The sequence below is a fragment of the Larimichthys crocea genome, chromosome XI, assembly GCF_000972845.2.
Source record: "Larimichthys crocea isolate SSNF chromosome XI, L_crocea_2.0, whole genome shotgun sequence".
Lineage (NCBI taxonomy): Eukaryota > Metazoa > Chordata > Actinopteri > Sciaenidae > Larimichthys > Larimichthys crocea.
Genome location: NC_040021.1, coordinates 23,165,640 through 23,186,544, shown reverse-complemented (window position 1 = coordinate 23,186,544; position 20,905 = coordinate 23,165,640). Strand labels below are relative to the sequence as shown.

At 40.2% G+C, this 20,905-nt stretch overlaps 1 protein-coding gene across 8 annotated transcripts in view; it reads right to left on the bottom strand.

Annotated features, from left to right (window-relative positions):
• ehbp1l1a (EH domain binding protein 1-like 1a) overlaps positions 1-17,233 on the bottom strand; it is a 53,515-nt gene extending 36,282 nt beyond the window's left edge. For 2 of the 8 annotated variants that reach the window (XM_027283877.1, XM_027283879.1), the window contains exons 1-9: positions 16,876-17,233; positions 5,741-5,798; positions 5,524-5,619; positions 5,349-5,402; positions 5,035-5,213; positions 4,783-4,922; positions 3,922-3,981; positions 3,284-3,520; positions 641-811 (exon numbers count right to left, since the gene is read on the bottom strand). In XM_027283877.1, the coding sequence (XP_027139678.1) occupies positions 641-811; positions 3,284-3,520; positions 3,922-3,981; positions 4,783-4,922; positions 5,035-5,213; positions 5,349-5,402; positions 5,524-5,619; positions 5,741-5,798; positions 16,876-16,979 (1,099 nt within the window). In that variant the 5' untranslated portion in view covers positions 16,980-17,233. The remainder of the gene's footprint in view (positions 1-640; positions 812-3,283; positions 3,521-3,921; positions 3,982-4,782; positions 4,923-5,034; positions 5,214-5,348; positions 5,403-5,523; positions 5,620-5,740; positions 5,799-16,875) is intronic. The other 6 variants (XM_027283878.1, XM_019273518.2, XM_019273519.2 and 3 more) reach the window with 6 other exon arrangements.
• Positions 17,234-20,905: the final 3,672 nt, after the last annotated feature.

The following is a 20,905-nucleotide window of genomic DNA, read 5'->3' as shown; positions in this document are numbered from 1 at the left end:
GTTTAAACAACAATGGCAGCTGCTAAAGAGTATTTGTCCATTGAAGAGCAAAGAACGACACTGAAGGTTTTTCTGGATGGATTGATGTGACTGGTTGAAGTTGAAGCCTGTGATGTGGTGGTTCATTCAAATGCCTGTCATGTATTTATGCCATTTTCCAACATCTTTTCAGAAGGTTTGTTATACAGGACAGCAGATTAGCATGTAGCATGCAGTTTGGTTAGAAAACTGTGCCTATTTATGGTAATAATAAACATTTGCACCAGTAATGTAAAGTACAGTAATCTTTTTGTGTGAGTACTAAATGACAAACTGCTTAAAATTTGATCATAAATGTTGTTTTAACATTTAATTTTCATGCAAAAAAGACTTTATGATCATGATTAAATGCATTTAGTTGCATTTGAACACAGAGTTTACCACCTACAATCTAAGGTGAATAAATATGTGGCATCGACATTGTGACAGCTAAAATTAACAGTTTTTTAAGATATTAATGAGATAAAAGCTGGTGTTTTTTCTTGAAGTATGAGCTTGCGTCTTTCAAATCGAGGTAGATATTGTATCATATGAGATAGTCTTTAGCTAAATTAATTGTATTTAGAAACTGATCACAATTTCCAACTGAGTTATGTAATACCTGTTTGTGACGTATCATAGGAAGGTAGAGGATGAAGAGATGGATCAGAGGGTAAGGAGGACAGAGAAGAGGTGGAGAGAGCTTTGGAAGGGACGCAGGCAGAGAAAGCCTGGGCTTCCAAGCCCTCAGCTGGAGTGGAGCCACTGTGGAAGCTATGGGGCCTCCGAGGAGCTAAAATGGGCACAAAAAAAGAGTACATCCAGGAAGTGGCAGAAAAGAAGGAGAAAGGGGGATAACAGTAAGACAAAGTGAGGGACAAAAAATGGTGAGTGAAATGATAAACACACAGAATGTCAGCCAAGCCAAGTGCAAACAGAGAAAACATATACAGATTTGGCAAAGTCAGGATTAAGGCTTTTAAAACCTGTCCCACCCTGCTTTAACTAATAACCAGCAAATAAAAACAAGAACTATTTAAATTTGGTGCTACAGTTCCATGCCGTACAGTAAACTTCATCTTTTTGAAATATACATATCAGGAGTGGCACGAGAAGATGGATACCATTTTCATGTCTGCGTGTTAAGAAATCAGGATGGGATTAACATATCTTAGCATAAAGACTGAAAGCAGGGGGAAAGAGCTAGCCTCACACTGTCTAAAGTGAATAAGAGAAATTAAACAGTTTATTTCCTCCAACAGCATCCAGTGAGCACAGACTTTGGTTTTGGTCTCTGTGCAGGTATGGTAGAAAACCTGGTGACCACACATTGAAGACTAGACCTCAGGAAGCTTCTCCTGACACTCAGCTGTTATTTGCCAAGAAATAGTCGCAGCATGTATCTCCCTCTAAAACCACAAATTGTTGCTTTTACGTTTCTGTTTGTGTACAGATGAACTTTAGAGCACTTGATAAGTGTAATTGTGAACCAAAGCCAGACCAGCTGTTTCCTCCTGTTTAGGCAAAGAGCCTATCTTTGCCTAACCACATCCTGACTCCATCTCTGTACACCACAAACTAGCATATTTTCACATTTTAAGAGAACATGTATAGATAGAATAGATATATGTGTGTGTGTAATATTATTATGTAATATTATCCACAAACTATTTATTTAAAAAAAACTGCAAACATGAATATATGATAAGGTTCAGGGTAAAGGAAGTAAAGGAAGTGCTATATTTAAGAGCAACATCTGAATAAAACTTCAAATAATGTAGTAATTATAATTATGTATGTATAATAATGGAATTGCATTTAGAAGTTTTGTGACAGTAACAAGAAATAGATGAGAAACAGAAGTAGCAGCACCGTGGCCTGTTACTGTATCTACAGTATCAGCCTTCAAGTGAAGATCAGCTAAAGCTAAGAGGACGTCATATCTTTCATCATTGCTGTGCTGTACAGCTACAATGTAAAGATGCTTTCCCTTGCAAAGCATAGCTGTATCAGTGCAGAGTCACCCAGAGCTGTCTATTCAACTTGACTTCACTGGTCTGAATGTGGATGGAGAAAAGCGAAGAAGCATTTCTGTTGCTATGCAAATGGAACAATTCATTTAAGAAATGTGGCAGGAGATATTAAAAAGGAGACTGATGAAGAAAATGATTGTAGGCCTGGGGAAGGTTCAGAGATTTAAAATGAGGGCAGTCACTTCATTCCTTGGCAGAGGCATGATCTTCAATCCCTAGTTACAGCTGGACTTATCAACACAGCAGGAGGTGCCTGAGACTAATTAAAGATGTATACCACATTATATAACTCCAGATCATGTGTTTCGAGGTCAGGGGCTCGGTCTATTTTCTTCATTCCAAGAACCGAGGTGACATCTTTAAAAGTTACACTGAAAAATCCACAACTGTTACAGTCAGACTGGATTTAAGACGGGTCAAAGCTAATCCTAGTCCTCTGGTTTAATCCAACTCTAAGCTACACAAGATCTGTTTATATCTTTAGCTTTAAAGTCAATAATAATCTTAACATTTAATGTAGTCTGATTGACATTTAAGCTTGGAACATAGGAACGTGAGGTTTATCTTGTGTGGCTGATTCCATGTGACTAAATTCATTTCTTGTTTGTCAATGAAATAAAACATATAAAACATTTATATAACATTTACATGAAGACAGTTAATAACACTTAATAAATCAAGTTAATTTAACATTGCCAGTGTTTAAATAATGTGTTCTAACAAACAATTAATAAATACATTTAGATTGCTGTATAACATTGATTTGAGGGGGGATTACTGTTCCAATTTTCTCACCACTCACTACTCAAACAACATCAACACATTCTGTGTTTGCTAACACTGAAATATTAAATATGACAGAACATAGAAGCCTGTCACTCAAATAAGCCTGTTCCAAATAAAGTTATGCTTTTCTCTGCAGCTGAGGTTAAAAATGAGCCAATGTTTGAGAACTGACTGTATTTACTCCACTCATTCAGTATACTTTATTTGTCAAATCAATGCAAGGTTAAAATCTTGGTTTTTATGACTCAGCCAGTTCTGTCTCAGATTGTTTGAAAATCTTTAATCTGTACTATATTTGATTTTGAAATATGAATATGGAACTGCTGTGACAGGAATCATTATCAAATGCATCAATTATTCCTGGCAAACATTCAGAGTGAATTAAACAATTCACGAGAATAATCTGACAGAATAAGACAGCATACAGGGTGAGGAATATCTGATACCTGATCCGGGCTTGGGCTGGAAGATTTTGGGAAGTGCAGGTGGGTGAGCACGTGTAAAGGCTGGCAATGTGTAGGCGTAGGGGGAGGGCCGAGCCTGCTGGACAGTGCTTGGTGGTTGCGTGCGTAAAGTGGGGGGAACAAAGGGGGCTGGGGGTTCAGGGGGCAGAGGAAGACAAGATGGGACCGAGATGGTGGAAGAAATACCGGAGGATGTTTTCCAGTCCATCTCTGAGGTTACTGGTGGAAAAATAAGAGATGAGATGAAGGGAAGGGTAAAGAGAATAGAGGGATAAGAGGACAGGGGAAATGAGCAGTAAAATACAGAATAAAGAAGTATCGATGAAAGTGGAAATGAGGTTTGCAGCATATTTGTGGAAACACATAATAGGTGATAAGAATAGAGGAGTGGAAGTGAAAAGGGGAAGAGGAATCACCTAGAGGAGTGGAGCTTTTCATAAGAACAGTGATAATACTGAAATGTGTGTTTGAAACAATAAAACTACATAAGAGTATTGAGAATAACTAGTAAGAAAATGTAAACGATACAAATCAACATGATGAAGGCTAATGAGGCGAGGCTGTGAGGGAGGAGCTATCAGGACCAAACAGGAAATAAAGCAGTGCAGACAGACAGTTACCTGTGGGGCCTGTTTCTACTGCAGGCCTCCAAGCCAGGTCATGTACTCTGGTGGCAGAGGCTGTTATAGAAAGAAAAAAAGACTCAGCAGGCAGGAGGATTAAGTGAAAAGAGAAGTGAGATTTAAACAGGAAACAAAAGAGGAAGAAGCAGTGTGACAGAAACAGTTCAAAGAGAAATAAAAAGGTGAGAGGGAACTCTCCACGCAGCTGATTCAGAGCTGAGGTTTGAGGGGGAACTATCCTCTGATCCGTTATGACAGCCTGCAGTGCATTTGACTTTTATATGTGAGTGTGTGTGAATGTGAAACATTATTTCAGCACCAGTGTTTGTGACAAATTCCAACACATGGGTTGGCAAAATACAGAATCCAAAGCTTCACTCTAACTCTCTCTTTCTCATTAACAAAGAGCTGAGTACAAAACATACAGCCAACAACTTCCTCTTCCACTGACCGCCACCTTCAACGGTTAAAAAGACAAATGTCAGATTATATCAGGTGTGGCTGCCGTGGCAACGAAATTACATTTAGATTGGTCAGATTTGTGTCGTCATCAGATCATTAGTGTGGGAAGAAACTCCACTCTGTAACACGTGGACTGAGTTTCTGTAGTTCAGATTCATCAGGTTGTGTCAATTTCAGTCATTGTTCTGTTAAACCTTTACTCATATTCAACAGTATTACAAGATTAGGTAATAATGCATGTGATTGTCTTAAATCCCATCATTTCAGATTACTTATAACCACACTAAATATGTGTGCCAGCCATTACTTTCAACTAACAGCTTAGATTTCTTCTGAGACTGTCACTGCATGTTCATTTAATCATCCTAGTTAATCTCAAGTGTTACCATATCTTACCAGTAACATGAGCAGCTTGTCCAAAGCTGGCCCTCCTCTCCTCACCAGCTTCATCGTCACTATCATTAAAGTCATCCAGATTTCCAATGTCGCTCTGTTTCATGCTCATTAGACTGGCCAGACTCTGCATGTCCTCATCTCTGTGGACAAATCCAAAAATATTAGTGTTGGTCTTGTTTCAAATACACCTTTAAATCCTGACATACATCTAAACAGCTTTCAGGAGTAAATGATGACGTGTTAATAACTTACGTGGCCTTTCCCTCTTTGAGAAAGACACAAGACAAGTTCAGTTTCAGCGTGGCTTCCACCACTTTGACAGACAGTGGTTTCAGCTTAAGTGTTACGTCATACTGGGCCGGCGTGGCACTGGCAAACTTCTTCATATTGACATCAGCCGATGCCAACACCTTCCTACGGCCTTTTGTCTCCTAATAAATCAAACCAACATACAAGAAAGTCAAAAATGAACACAGACAATGTCCTTCCTGAGAATATATTATCCATCTGAGTTTAATTCAAAGTAAATTCAATAAAATCACAACTGAAGCTAACAGCAAGCTCACATTTTCAATGACAAACGTCCAGTCCTTGTCTTCAAACTCCTCTGCAGTCGGTTCCTGTTGGTGAAAAAGAAATGCTCCATGTTTTTAGCCACTGCCCATCTAGATTAATAACTGAATTAAACATTTACCATCTGTAATCATCTGTAATCATTTATCAACCATGTAGACTTCATACCTTGAAGAGTGTGACAGTGATGTCTAAGCTCTCTGGAACCTGCCAAATCACCAGGCCTCTGTAGGGGTTTTTAATCCCCGGATGCCAGCTGTGGAGCTGACAGGAAACAAACAACATTTCCAACCTCAGAATGACTTTGTCCAGACTGTATTCTTCTCTTTGCAGAGCACACTTTAACTTCTGAATGAATCACACATCATTCTTCTTTGATTAGTACCTTCGTGCTGTGACGTCTGTCTCTCCTGATCCACACCACTCTCAGTTTGTCTGGCTGCCTGCAATCACACCAGAGCATAGATAATGTTTTAGTGCTTCGATCGAGCCCATACACACACGATACACACACACCATGATCGATAACATACAGACACGCCACACACACAAGTAGATATGACACAGGTTGTTCTGAGTACATGCTGTGAATATGACTTGTTTTTACTCTTTGTAGATCTCACAGTGAGAAGTTGGACACTCAAAGTAATGAATAAAGAATTTGGTGCACGAGGAGGCAAATATTAGTGAGTGATCTTGGACATACGTTACAGCCACGCCCGCAGCTGTGTCTTGCTGCACTTGGCTGCACAGGATCGGAGCTAAAGGCTATTGCCAGCATGCTAACACTGCTCACAATTACAATATTACCAAGGTATTGTTTAGTTTAGTTTCATGGTTTAATTATTGTCATTTGCACGCTTACACATGAAACGACTTTCCCAGGAGACTGTGGTTCATGTTCTGTGTGAAACCAAAAGTCAGTGATGATTTTTGTTTTACTTTCAGACTTAGTTGACTCATTATTTTAGTTTATTTAGGTTCAGGCAACACAACAATTTGGTTTCATCCTTTTCTATCTGTACCTTTAAAGGAAACACACTGCTGCAATGAACAAAACACACAGCAGCAGCAGCAGCAGCGCAGGTTTGGAGAGGTGACCACGATGACCAGAACAGCAGGAGTTTGGAGAAACAGAGACGAGCTCCTCGTCTAGTTGTTTGCAGTGTCATTTAGACTAATTACATCACATTATTAACAAATTAGTTTGATTCATTCATACATTTATCACTTATCATCACTCACTATACATGGGTCTACTTTTTGATTGATTGCCTGCATAAGTGGTTTGAAAGTAACTAGTACTCTGAGTATCTTTGAGGCAAATACTTTGTATTTGTAGTTGAGTAAATTAATATTATTCATGGTCCCTTGAGCCAACAACTGCAATCAGATTTACCATATTGAGTCTTCCTGTTTTGTGTTCTCTTACTATTGTTTTATGGCTGCATCAGGCTGTAATGGCCGCAGCAATCAGGAAATTATCTCCTAATTTAATTCCACAAATCTTATACCGGGGTCTGAGGAAGAGCTGCAGATGGCTTGTCAAAAACAAGCCAAAAACCACATAGCACACACAGACACACACACACACACACACACAAAGCCACAAGCTGTGTGCTCTCAAAACCCTGAGGTGAAGAGTTCGACCAGGAGAAAATGAAAATCTTGTGACTGTGTGAGTAAGAATGCCTGTATCTGTGTGTGTGTGCGTGTGTGTATTTCAGAGGCTGAAATCTCACATTACCCCATGAGACTTTAGAGTAGCAGCTTGTTGAGTGAACACACTTGATGCATAAACATAATAATGAAATGATAATAACAATGCAACATGTGCTGTGAAAACAGTGTGAGTCACATGATGTTTACACTCAATGATATTTCCCAGCACTGAAACAGGAAGTGATGTCAGGTATCTGCTTAGGTAAAAAACACAGTGATCACAGACTGTAAACAGTGTGTGAGAGTGATGCTGAAGGGGAGTTGCAGTTTTCTGTATGTGGTCTGCAGGCAGGAGGTCACTGTTATTTGTATTTGAACCAAGAGCACAGAACACTTCACTCTGTGATTGGTTGAGAGGACTCATTATCAGGAGTCATATCTAGATACCTTTGTCATAACTCACTGTGAACGTTCATTCTTGACCTTACTCCACTTCTCCTGCAAAGCACTCAACCACATCTCACAGTCCTCCTACGTTGTCACTGAAGGATCGCGTCAATTGCATGGCCGAATGATGCCTGCGTGTTCAAACAACATCACCCACCTGTCAATCAAAGTGTCCACACTCTTAATTCTGCATAACTTTAAGCCTTAATATCATTTGAACCTCCGAAAGTGGTTGGGAATCCCTCCAAGCTTCACTGCAGTAGGCCTCTACATAAGATCAGGGCAGCTCCAACTTCTTCTGTCATCCGTGTTTGAGGAATTCAAAGACTCCCAGGACAAAAAGTCAAACTTCCATAAGTTTGCATAAGTGGGGCATAAGTGAGGACCCATTGTGCAAGCTTTGTGAGGAGAGGGGCATCATGGCACACATCTTGTCCTGGTGTAAAACAGCACTCACCCAAGGAAGGTACAGGTGGAGCCATGACAAGGTGCTCATGACTTAGAGCAGGAGAGGAAGGAAACACCAACCTCTTCGGAAAACAATATCAGTCCAGTTTGTAAGGGAGGGGGAAGAGCCACCAACCACAGCAACAAGAAGAACCAGTCTGCTACACGTAGCCCAAACATGGGAAATGAAGGTTGACTTGGGGGGAAGGCTGCAGGTCCCCCAGATTGTCCAGACAACCCTGAGGCCGGATGTGGTACTGTGGTTTGAAGAAGCAAAAAAGATCATCCTCATAGAACTTACAGTCCTATGGGTGTGAACAGGCCTTTGAAAGGAAGAGGGCCAAATACCAAGACCTTCTCCATGACTGTAGGGGGAAAGGATGGCAGGCATGGCTGTTCCCGGTCGAGGCTGGCTGTAGAGGATTCCCTGCCCAGTCATTTTGGAGAATGCTCACAGCCATCGGAATGACAGGAAAGGAGAGAAAGTTGGCGTCATTTCACAGCCGTGGGCGTTAATGCTTGACCGATCTTCTCTGTAATGATGGCTAATGTTAGGATGTATATGCTACAGGCCCCTAAACACTGTCTGATAACAGCAATCATACAGGTTGACTACATGTTAAACTGTTTGAGATTTGTCAACAGGAGCTTCAAGTCAGACAGGACAGGAAATATGAGACCATTAGTAAACAAAGGCCCAGGTCAGCCTAACACATTTGCATGAGAAAACCAAAGCAAACTGTACAATCCTGAAACCACGCCCACTTTATACAGTCCACCCAGGTGTGCTGAGGGGAGAAAGGAGGAAGAGTTTCAACTTAATTACTTCACTTTTAGTGTGTGCAAACACTGTGCAACACTGTAAATATCTGTCAGCAGAGACTGTTTGAACAAGTGCCCTGTTGTCTGTGTTTGTTACATCTCTCTCTTTATTCTTAAAATATGTTTTTTACACCTGGCTGAGGTGTAAAAGTTGGCTTATTGATTAAAACAAAATGTGCCAAAGTGAAAAAAAAAGAAAAAAAAAAGCATGTGAACAAGATCAGATGATGACAGCCTTTTTACCCAGCATTCAAGTGTGGCCATTAAGAAGAGCTATCAAAACTTAAAGATCCACTGTGTGGGATTTAGTGACATCTAGCAAGCAACCAATTGCTTGTTTCACCCTCTTCTTGCTAGCATAAAGGAGAAACTATAGTGGCCAGGGAACACATGAAAAATGCTTAAGGCCTCTCTAGTTTAGTTGTCCGTTCTGGGTTACCATAGAAACATGATGGAAGAAGATCTGTGGTGTCTGTAGATACAGTGTCTCATTCTGGGGGAAACAAAAACACACCAATTCTTATTTTCATACACTAAAAAAAACATGACAATTATATTCCATTTCTGCCAATAGATCATCCGAAAGGTTACACACTGGACCTTTAACATCTCAGAGGAGGTCAGACAACATGACACATCACATTCCAGCTCCTACCCAAACTGTCTGTTGGTTTGTTTCCAACCTGTCAATTTTTCATGACACAGCAGATGTCGCAGTAGCGATGTTGCCATGCTCTAAAATCTTAGAGATTACTTTGGTAAGCACAATCTTATTATAACTGATAGACAAAACTAGCAAAAAGTGAGTTGTAATAAAGCAGAATTATAAATAAAATATGTAAATGAAATGCAAAACTACTGGCTTCCGTCCAAACATACTGAATCAGTATTGGCCTTTATAGAGTGGGGACAATATGTGTGTGTGTGTGTGTGTGTGTGTGTGTGTGTGTGTGTGTGTGTGAGTGTGTGTGTGTGTGGAGGCTTCTTTCTCATGCTGCATTGTAACTGATGTGTGCATTGGTGAGAACGGTTGTGAGAGTGAGAGTGAAAGAGAGAGAACATAAATAGACGTCTGCCTCGCTGAACTTCACCGAGGCTTAATAGCAATCCGACACCTGCTGCACTATCCGTCAGACATGATCCTGCACTGTCACAACAGGTTGACCTACAAATGTACGACAGTGTCTGTAAAGTTAATCACAAAAAACAGCTTCTCGAGACAGTGTCTTTCACATGCGACCAAATGACAGACATGTTTGTTTTCATCACTTTGAATCCTGAGGTGCTGGAGCTTTACCATATGAGGGAATGCTGGATGGTCTGAGGGAAGCTGTTGATCATACATTTCTAAACTCTCTGATACTCGAGTGTAGGTGGTGTGTGCTAATCAGTTCAGGGAGACGGCCCATCTAGCTGATCCACATTTTACACATTCTTGTCATGGACCGTAGGAAACGCTGCATACTGTGCCTGTAATGTCACCCGTAGAACACCTATGAGTTAGTGTGGCTCACAGGAAACAGGCTACCATTGGCTGTCGATTTCAGTTTTCAGTTTCTGCTGTTTGCATGTTTTTAAAATCCCCTTCACTACGGGAAACAGCAACAACCTCCAAGCCAGCAACAGACACGCTGAGTACCCTAACCCTAACCTGGATGCTGACAGTATGAACGTAAACAAGCCGGCAGCTGTTAACTCTCCTATCAGCCATTTTGATGCCAGGGTTCAAAAATAGTGCAAAAATTCCACTAAAACAAGCTCCCTCCCCGACACTTCTGCAGGGGCTCGTCACTGCATCCTGTGCCGCCTCAGACTATAGTGCACTGTGGAGGTAGCACTTTTATTTCTTGCTAAACTTAAAGCCCTCACACACTCACATCAGTGTTTTCAATTGATTTTGCATGATCAGCAACAAAATGATGATGTAATCCTTCACAGTCAGTGTAGATGTAGTCAAACTACTTTATTACTTTAATGTTGTCAGAGAGTTTAATGGTCAGTTGTCGAAATGTTTTCCTGCGACATTTATAAGATTCATTTTCACCACAGATGACACATGATGCATATAAACCATCCACTCTATTGAAATGGCACACATGATATCTGTTTTCAGACTGACTCAGCTCACTGTGTATGCTCTCAGAGCATCACGTGATGTTATATCAAGTGTGTGAACATGTACAGACACAGCCCGACGAGGAGCTGCCTCTGGTTTACACTGCCAGAGAAATGAAGGAGCTACTGTGGTTCTGAGATCACTGTAAACATCTGAATCTAAACACTGAGCAAACAGGCTCACAGACAAACGCTCCTCAATGTCTGGACCTGTCATTAAACCCTCAGACATCATGTGACCGGTGGAGTCATTTTCATTCAGCCCAGTCAGTGAAGAATTATGGGAGGTGATTTGTGTCGAGACAAGAAAAAGAACTGATAAATAAATCAAAATTCAGCGAACATTAAGATGAAGCACCAAAGAATAACTGTAAGACAGTAAATCAAACTTTAGACTTATGAAGTCAAGATTATGAAACGTTATGAGGTAGTGAGGATAACTCGACTGATCCAGGTTTGAGGTGATATCCATAACTGAAGGCTTAAAAAAATCTGATTATATATAATAATAGAAGAAGATATAAATATAATGATAATATTTTCCTTTTTCCTCACAATCCAGAACATGAATCAACATTTTTGATGACGTTTTCTTGACAAATTTTTTAATCTATTGTGTAGGGACGGGTACCGAATTCTGTACTTGATTGGTACCTACTGAATTCCCCCCGAAGTACCAAGTATCGATTCACGTGAACGCAGATTCACATCATGTCAGTTAGAGCGGAGGTCGTGGCGACTGCAGTGGACGCAGAAGAGCGTGCTGGCCAGTTTGGCCAAAAAATATCTTTGTGTGCAAGCTTCCACTCCGTCTGAGAGAACTTTATAAATCAGAATTCCACAAATAATTATGAGAAGTCACTTCTTTTAATTTAGTAATTAAGATTTATAATAGAGTAGTCAAAACTGTGACCTAATATATAAATCATAATATAGTGTAGTTGCCATAGCAAATCCAACATCTAACTAATCATCAATCTATGTCAATGAAATAATTTAAATTAACATGTCATTTGGTTTTTAGAGCTGCAATGATCTAGTCTATGAATCGATAAATTGTCAACTATTAAATTAATCAGCAACTATTTTGTAATATATTTATTATTTTCTAATCTCTGTATTCTCTGACTTCAGCCTCTTAAAGAATCTTGGAGTTGTTTTTGATCAGGATTTGTCCTTTAACGTCCACATAAAACAAATTTCGAGGACTGCATTCTTTCACTTACGTGACATCGCTAAAATCAGACGCATTGTCTCTCAGGCGGATGCAGAAAAACTAGTCCACGCATTTGTTACTTCAAGGCTGGACTATTGTAACTCTTTGTTATCAGGCTGCTCTAATAAGTCTCTTAGGACTTTGCAGTTAATTCATAATGCTGCTGCACGTGTTCTGACAGGAACCAAGATCAGAGATCACATCTCTCCCATTTTGGCTTCCTTGCATTGGCTACCTATTAAATCTAGAATAGAATTTAAAATTCTTCTCCTTACTTACAAAGCTCTTCATGGTCAGGCACCATCTTATCTAAAAGAGCTCATAATACCTTACTACCCCTCTAGAACACTGCGCTCTCAGGACGCTGGGTTCCTTGTGGTTCCTATAGTTTCCAAAAGTAGATTGGGAGCCAGAGCTTTCAGCTATCAGGCTCCTCTTCTGTGGAACAAACTACCTTTCTGGGTTCGGGAGGCAGACACGGTCAACACTTTTAAGAATAGACTTAAGACTTTCCTTTTTGATAAAGCCTATAGTTAGGGCTGGCTCAGGTCATCCCTTAGTTATGCTGCCATAGGATTAGACTGCCGGGGGACTCCACCCCCCACCCAGGGTTATGCCTAGCTAGGCACGGTATTGGTTGAAGATGCACACATCTCCCTTACCGAAAACCCTCTCTCTCTCTCTCTCTCTCTCTCTCTCTCCCTCTCCCTCTCTCTATCTCTCTATCTCTCTCCATCTGTGGACATGTCTCATTAATGCATGTTACTAACCAAACTTCCCCGGAGTTTCTGTGCTCTGTCGTCCAGCAGGTTCTCGTGGATCGTGGCTGCTGCTGTGATCCTGCACGACGCCCACTACATATATTATTACTGTCATTATTACTACCATATCTGTTACTGTAATCATTATCATTCATTGTGATTCATTGTCATTTTGTCAGTCATTGTAATTGTACAATATGTTTGTGTTAATTTGTCCTGTACACGTGACATCCATTGCACATCTGTCCGTCCTGGGAGAGGGATCCCTCCTCTGTGGCTCTTCCTGAGGTTTCTTCCACATTTTTTCCCTGTTAAAGGTTTTTTGTGGGCAAGTTTTTCCTCACTCGAACCGAGGGTCTAAGGACAGAGGGTGTCACTCCCTGTACAGATTGTAAAGCCCTCTGAGGCAAATGTACTTTGTGACTTTGGGCTATACAAATAAAATTGATTTGAAATAAAATTGATCTTAAATGTGAGTATGTTCTGTTTTCTCCAGTCCTCTATGACAGTAAACTGAATATCTTTGGGTTTGAACAAAACAAGACATTTGACATTTTATGGACGAAAAAACTCATCGATTGATAAAAAACATGACAACAATGAAAATTCTATTGCAGTTGTATATTTTCTTTCCTCTTGGACATTTTTGCCATTGCTAACATTTCAGTGTTCAGTTACCCTATTAAAAAATTTTATCTTTACTGTCCAGTCTCACTTCCCTATACATTTCATGTATAATATCCAAGAGGCAGCCAATGCAGAAGTGACAAAAACTGCGTGGTACAAAAAACTGTTTTGGTCCCTATAGCTAATTTCCCTGTTCATGACAACCGTACTGAGGGTGAATTTATATAAAGCTCACCTGTTCAGATTATATTAAGGCTTAAAGTTATGCAGGATTAAGAGCATGGACGCTTTGATTGACAGGTGGGTGTCGTTACAGATGGCTTGTTGGAGCACTCAGGCTTCATTCGCCTGCATCATCCATGTCTTTGCCATTTTTAGATTAGCTGGGAGGTGAAAGAAGCAGGACAGCCAACATGGTGGCAGCCAGTGCCACAGATTTTGAGCTTCTAAACTGCTCTTCAGAAACCTGTGGGTGACGTCACGTATACAACGTCTATTCTTTATATTGTCGATGGTAATATCATACATTGTTGTGTGCTAAAGGGGAGTATTGCATCAGTTCTCGTACTCTGTGGCTATGACAGAATCCAGCAGTGACAGAATCGTGTTGATACTGGTTGCTGTGTATGATACGTCTTGGAAAGTGCAGAGCGGAGTGACAGGAAGGCAGGCTACTATACAAGCTAGGGCTGGAGGATTGGAAGCACATGCTGGCTACACCATGAGTAATGATAATGGAATTAAAAGAACTGCCGCAGTGCCAGGACTGAAGCAGTCAGAGTAACACTCACACTCACACTCACAACTAGCATTGTTTTTTTCTACTCCGCCTAAATCTATACATTAGGGTGGAGACATTTTGCTCCAAACCCTACAGTTTATCATCAGGATCCTGCTGTTTAATCTGACTGTGGACATGCTGAAGATGACAAAGTGATACATATTCAGTGATTCCTTCAGAGGCTGAAATCCAGACTAATTTTGAACATAGATCTTATCTGTCAAATGTAGGGATGGGTACCTTTCACGTTTTAACCGATACGGTACCGATACTCGGTACTGGTATATATCGGTACATATTTTCGGTACTTTTTTGCGTATATGAGTGGTAATTAAAGTTATTGTGTATAGAAAAAAAATTGTCAGAACTTCTGAATTTTTCATTTATTATTATTTATTTCTCAATAACATCAAGTAACTCCAAGAGAACTTAAACTTCTGCGTCCACTGCCGTCGCCGCAACCTCTGCTCTAACTGACACATGCGAGACGCGACGTGAAGGTGCGTTCAGGTACAGAAATGTGGTACCGGTTGACTTTACGTGAATCGATACTTGGTACTTCAGTGAGAAACAATAGGTACCAATAAAAGTACCGAATTCGGTACCCATCCCTAAAACATGTTTCTTAGAACAGGGCTAAAACTAAACTAAACTAAAGAAACTAACTGAACTAACTAAACTAAACTAAGTAAACTAAACTTAACTTAAATAAAGAAACTAACTGAACTAACTAAACTAAATTAAGTAAACTAAACTAAACTTAACTTAACTAAAGAAATTAACTGAACTAAGTAAACTAACTGAACTAACTAAACTAAACTAAGTAAACTAAACTAACCGAACCTTTACTTAACTAAACTAAACTTAACTAACTGAACTAACCAAACTAAGTAAACTTAACTGAACTAAACTAACTAAACTAACCTTAACTTAACTAAACTAACTAAACTAACCTTAACTTAACTAACTAAACTAACTGAACTAACTAAACTAAACTAACCTTAACTTACCTAAACTAACTGAACTCACTAAACTAAGTAAACTAAACTAACCTTAGCTTAACTAAACTAAACTAAACTAAACTAAACTAAACTAAACTAAACTTCTTCGTGTTTACTTGCACAGTCATTACGTGCAGAACAACCACTAGAGCTCTGTGCTTGACAGAACTGGACCGAGCCATTAACACAACACAGAGGATTACATGAAACATGGGCCAGACTCATACAGATGTTTGTTCAAGTTTTGATTTTTCTGATAAGTTTGATTATATTGGTTATTCGATGCTATAAAAAGAAGGTTTCACTCCATAACTGACAGCTGCTCTGAGAGAATTAGTCACTGTACGTAGCTGTTACAGTATAGACTCCGACAGGAGATGTAGTTTAACTTGAACTTTCCATAATGTTGATTGTCTGTTTTAAACTAATAAAGCGTTTAAACTGCCCTGAGGAATCAGTCAGTTATAATTATTACCTAGCTAAGACAACAAGCAGTCTAATTAAAGATACAACTACTCTTCAGTGATTAGAAAACCAGTGGCAAAGAGGAAAGTTCGTGGGTGCTCGCTGTTGAGTCAGCTGGATGTGAGCAGGATTATGCTCCGAGTGACGTCAGCAGTGCAAAAAGGAAAATGGAAATTTTGGTTTTACTTTTGTATAGTGGGAGGAAGTGGAGATGTGCCACATGATGCCAGCCTAGCCCAGCATTGCCACAACCAATATTAACGAACAGTGGCTAAAACCTGCTGGGAAAGTCGCTATATGGTGCTCTGCATATCTTACATAGCTTACATAATTACCTTAACTTTATTTTATATTCACTGTTTTAGCTGCATACATAAAAAAGTACAAAAGTAGAATAAAAAAGGGAAGAAAATGTGATAAATTCTGGGTCCAGTAGAAGGTTTTGCCCAGGACCCCGTAACAACTGGACCCTGTTGTGGTGACTAATCATAAATGTGACTGGTGGGTGGGGGAGTCATGGATACAGAGCCCTGCATGGTGCTGATGGTGTGCCTGACCACATCCTCTCCCCTCCACCTGATCCTGACAGAGATTATCACTGTCCTACTTTACAGGATGCTACACACAGCACGTGGTGACAGCGACATGGCTCAATCTAAAAACAGAGGCGGAAGCGCTGGGACAGAGCGTCACCATATTTTGATGATAATAATTCAGCGTGCTGTTCAGAGCAGAAGAATAAACCTTCTCTGCAGCTCACAGACTGACATGTTCACTGACAGCAGCTCGTACTACCTGAACAGAGACAAACGACATTTTAGACTTTTACAAACAGCTTCCGCCCCCTGAGTGCGCGCGCGTGCGTGTGTGTAGTAATATTGATATAATAAGACATTAATTAATAATAACTCTGTTCTATTGACATAAAAACAGTGTTTTGTATGAGGTTTAACCCCTCAGAGGTCATTCTGTTCTGTGGCGGTAATGACGAAGATTAAAATGTTGATATTTTTATGTTTGGCATCACTTTCTTCTTCACACACGGTAACACGGCTGTCAGCCACTTTAACCGTTAAAGATTATTTGACATAACCGTTAAAGTTTAACGGTTATGTCAAATAAAACACGACATACACTCACTGTATGTGAGTTATGAGTGTTATAACATGTACATACCATTTCTCTGTACATTCTATCATCAGCTCCTGAAACGACGCAGCGAACTGGAACTTGGACGCCTTCTTTCCGACCCGCTGGAGCCGCTTCCAAACCGAAGTCATGGCCGGGCTTGTCAGATAAGAATTCTCTCCCAGTCGCGGTAAACCGTCACCCAGCCGCCGCCGGGTCCCTCAGCTGGGACGGAGAAACGCCACCTGTTTCAGGGACAGCTCCTCTCCGGCAGTGTGTGTGTGTGACCCCACTCCTCACCGGCATCCACTCCACGGACAGACTACAAAACAAACACACGCCTCAAGTTAGAGCTGGCGTCAAGCTGAATCACATGAACCGGAACACCGAAGAGTATAACTTTCAAAATAAAAGCCTCGTTGAACGCAGGTCGTCAGGGGTGGGGCCGGATAGCAAAATATCAGGGTTCAGTTTGTTTCCAGGTCATATCAGACATTTTATTGCAGAGGAGACACAACACTGGAAGAAGCTTCTAAAAATATTCGTTACTTTTTCTATTTCATGCCATGCCAAACATCCAACGTGTGACTACAAAACACTGTTATCTACGAAACATCGACAAATAAATAAAAAATATATAACCAAATATGAAAAATATAACATACAGCATCTATTAACACATACACAAAACAAAAAAAAAACATTAGTTATTGACTAAAATGTATATAAGCTATATATTTCTATGTACAATATTCTGAATCTTATTAACTAGATTTAATCTAAATACTTGAATGTGCATATGTAATATCCATTGTGTTACTCTACACATGAGCAGTGGGATGTGCCTGATGATGAATGAGCTTTTTATTGAACTTTTGGGTTTGTCGCCTTGAGTCAATACTTCCTGTTTGACTAGAGTTTATTGTGGCTGGCTTGACAAGCCGAGATGGTCCTTAGGCAATACACAAGCAGTCACACCTACAATGACTTCATATTTCAGGGTGGGATGCTGTTGATATGTGATGCTTTAGTTAAAGTCATCAAAGCAAATATTAAATCTGATAAATATAAAAAGAAATAACAGCCTGCAGATAAAATACCATAATGTTCAATAGGGCGAACAGCTCAGCGCCTCCAACTTCACTGTCCATAGATTTTAGGCCTTGGTTGCTGTGTATACAGACGTTATTTGCTTGAATATGTTAATGATTTATGAGTGAATAATAACTTAACAACTCGTCCAAGCCTGAATCAGACTGCTGCAGATGACTTGTCTAACACAAAGAGGACTGTAACGTGGACCTGTTGCAGGCCAGTCTACACAAACAACCCTCAGACGAGACAAATAGTGATTATATAGTTCTCATGAGGCTGTGTGTGTTTATGGATATTATCAAGGACTGAATACAAAACAGAAATTACCTGTGAGTCTGTCAGGAAAAGTTTCCCCCCTGTCATGATTCCCCCTCAGCTGGAGGGACTTTTCCAGTTTAGACCCAGGTCTATTTATAATGCGTGGCTGACACACACACAGCAGCTGGGAATATAATGCCGCCTCTGAAAACACACTCACAGATAAACACCCTGTTCACAACCTGAAAAACGATTTATAGATTTCATACCAAACATTGATAGTTTGACTTTATACAGCATATACAGTCCATTTACTATTTACCATCACTGTTATGTTTTCCAAATATATAAAGTGTATTTATCAGAAGGCCTTCTACGTGGAAATTTGAGTTTTTAGTTATGAGTTTTTAGTTATGAGTTTAAAAACCATTTAAAAAATCTGTCGAACTAAAGTACGAGAAACTTAAGTACAGTCTTTATAACCTTCAGAATCTTCACTCCAAACATGTGTTGAGATGGTGAAAATATTTGTAATACATGTCTAATATCTTCCACTTACATTTCTCTTGTGTTGTTCGTTACATAACTAAAACATGTCAAACAATAGGCCACTTTAAATTATTCTAGGATGTACATGAGGGGTCCCTGCTATATCTCCTGAATGGTCTCTGGCTTTAAAAGAATTGAGAACGCCTGTTTTACAGTGTGCTGAGAACTGAGTCAGTGTATGAATGTGTTCTTATCACGATCAAAAGGTTCAATACATCACAGGGAGGAGTGTTTACATTAGTCCTGGTAATCATGTATCACAGAAATCTGGCTTTTGTTTTGGTGTTGCGTAAGGAAGCTGTCTGGGCCTCTTGCTTTTCTCACTACACATGCTGATATCATCACACAGTACAATGATCATTCATTTCCACAGACAACTGCATATACAACTGATATATATTATATATATATATATATATATATATATATATATATATTACACTTTATTAACACGGTGTGTGCAAAGCACATTCTACTTATTAATTTGTCTCAATAATTGTTAATTAGTCCACAATATTAATACCAGGGGGGAATCCAGATGTACTGCTGATAAAAAGATTTTTCACATACTTGTAGTTTCATGTGCTCTCCATAAGCACTAAGTGGTTCATCCGGCTCTTGGGCCAGTCCTGGTGTTTCTTTTATGGGAGTGGAACTCCCTGTCAGTGTCCATCCATCACCCCAGTCTCCCAGCAGTGTACTCTGCAGGCGCACTGGGAAACAGCTGCATTAGATGGTAAAAATAAAGCAAAGAAGAAGGAAGAAGGGAGGGGAGTCTCCACATGTGGGAATGTCAGTTTTTAAAGTTGGTGTTTTGCCAGAGTTCCATCATGGTGAGGTTATATTTATCTGACAAACTACTACTATCTGATAGCTCTTCAATGGAAATGAATGCCACTTTAAACTGGTCATAGGAACCTAACTGTTCAAGACATAACCCTATCATTGCAACAGTGTCAACTTCTCAGAGACTACAGAGCAGCTTTGTTCATAGTTAGATCTTTTTTCATCATTTCAGGGTTCATGGGGATGGGCAGAGAGTTATGGTGGTAACTATGAGGCGAGGTCATTTCTAAACAATCCACTTCCTGTCTGCAGGCAGCCAGTTGGTGTGCATCCTGTTTTGGAGTCCAGGGCATTGCAATGTAAAAGAGTCTATATGTTTTATGTGTGTAGGCCAGTCAGGCTCATTCTACTAGGGCTTGTACTTTTCTGTGGCTTAACAATTACAATGTACTTATACCTTTAGTATTTTGCACCCCTGCAGCTGAAAGATTCAGCAGGATGGAAGCAGCAGAAACCTGTGTGTGACACTACATGACCAGCTGTCCTTCACTGCCAGCATTGTGGCGACAACTCGTTCCTGCAGGTTCATTCTCAGTAACATCAGGAGGATATGTCCCTTCCTCACCCAGGAGGAAATGCAGCTTCTGATCCAGACTTTTGTCAAATCACCCCTGGACTAATGCATGGAACTCCTGGCTGGTCTGCCTGCATGTCCCATCCAAGCTCTGCCACTCATGCAGAATTCAGCACACCACTCTGCATCGGTTACTGGTGGATGCTCTAATCTGAACAAGAGACTGACAGCTGCCTATGTCTCAGGCCCATCCTCCACCCAGGACACATCCAACTCCTCAGCCCGTGCACTACATTCTACTCCCTCACTATGAGGTGCGCCTGATTTACAGCTCAACAAAAAGGCTTGCCGGCTGTCCTGAACAAGGACAGCAGAAACTCTGTCACAGACTGAAAATCCTACATTTATGTACATAAAAGATACTGAAAAGTGGCACAAAGGTTTGCCATGGGAAACTATCAGATGACACCTAGTTGAGTTCCACCTGAGGCTCTGGACACGCAGGAGGAAATATCATGAAAAGCAACTTTTCTCCCCAGAGAGCTGAGAACAGCGAACAAAAGCTTACTGTGGTTAGTGAAATACAGTCATCACTGTATTGCAAATTGGGTTTGTGACACACAGAGGAAGTTTGCATACTCCAGTTAAACACTGACAGACAGACAGACAGACAGACAGACAGACAGACAGACAGCTGCACCCAGATCGAAAAGAGACAACAGTTAAACATGTCTCTGTCTTGTATGTCTGATACACAGCATATCACTGCTGTTCAATCAGCATACAGCACTTCTTAAAGTGTATGAATAAATAAAT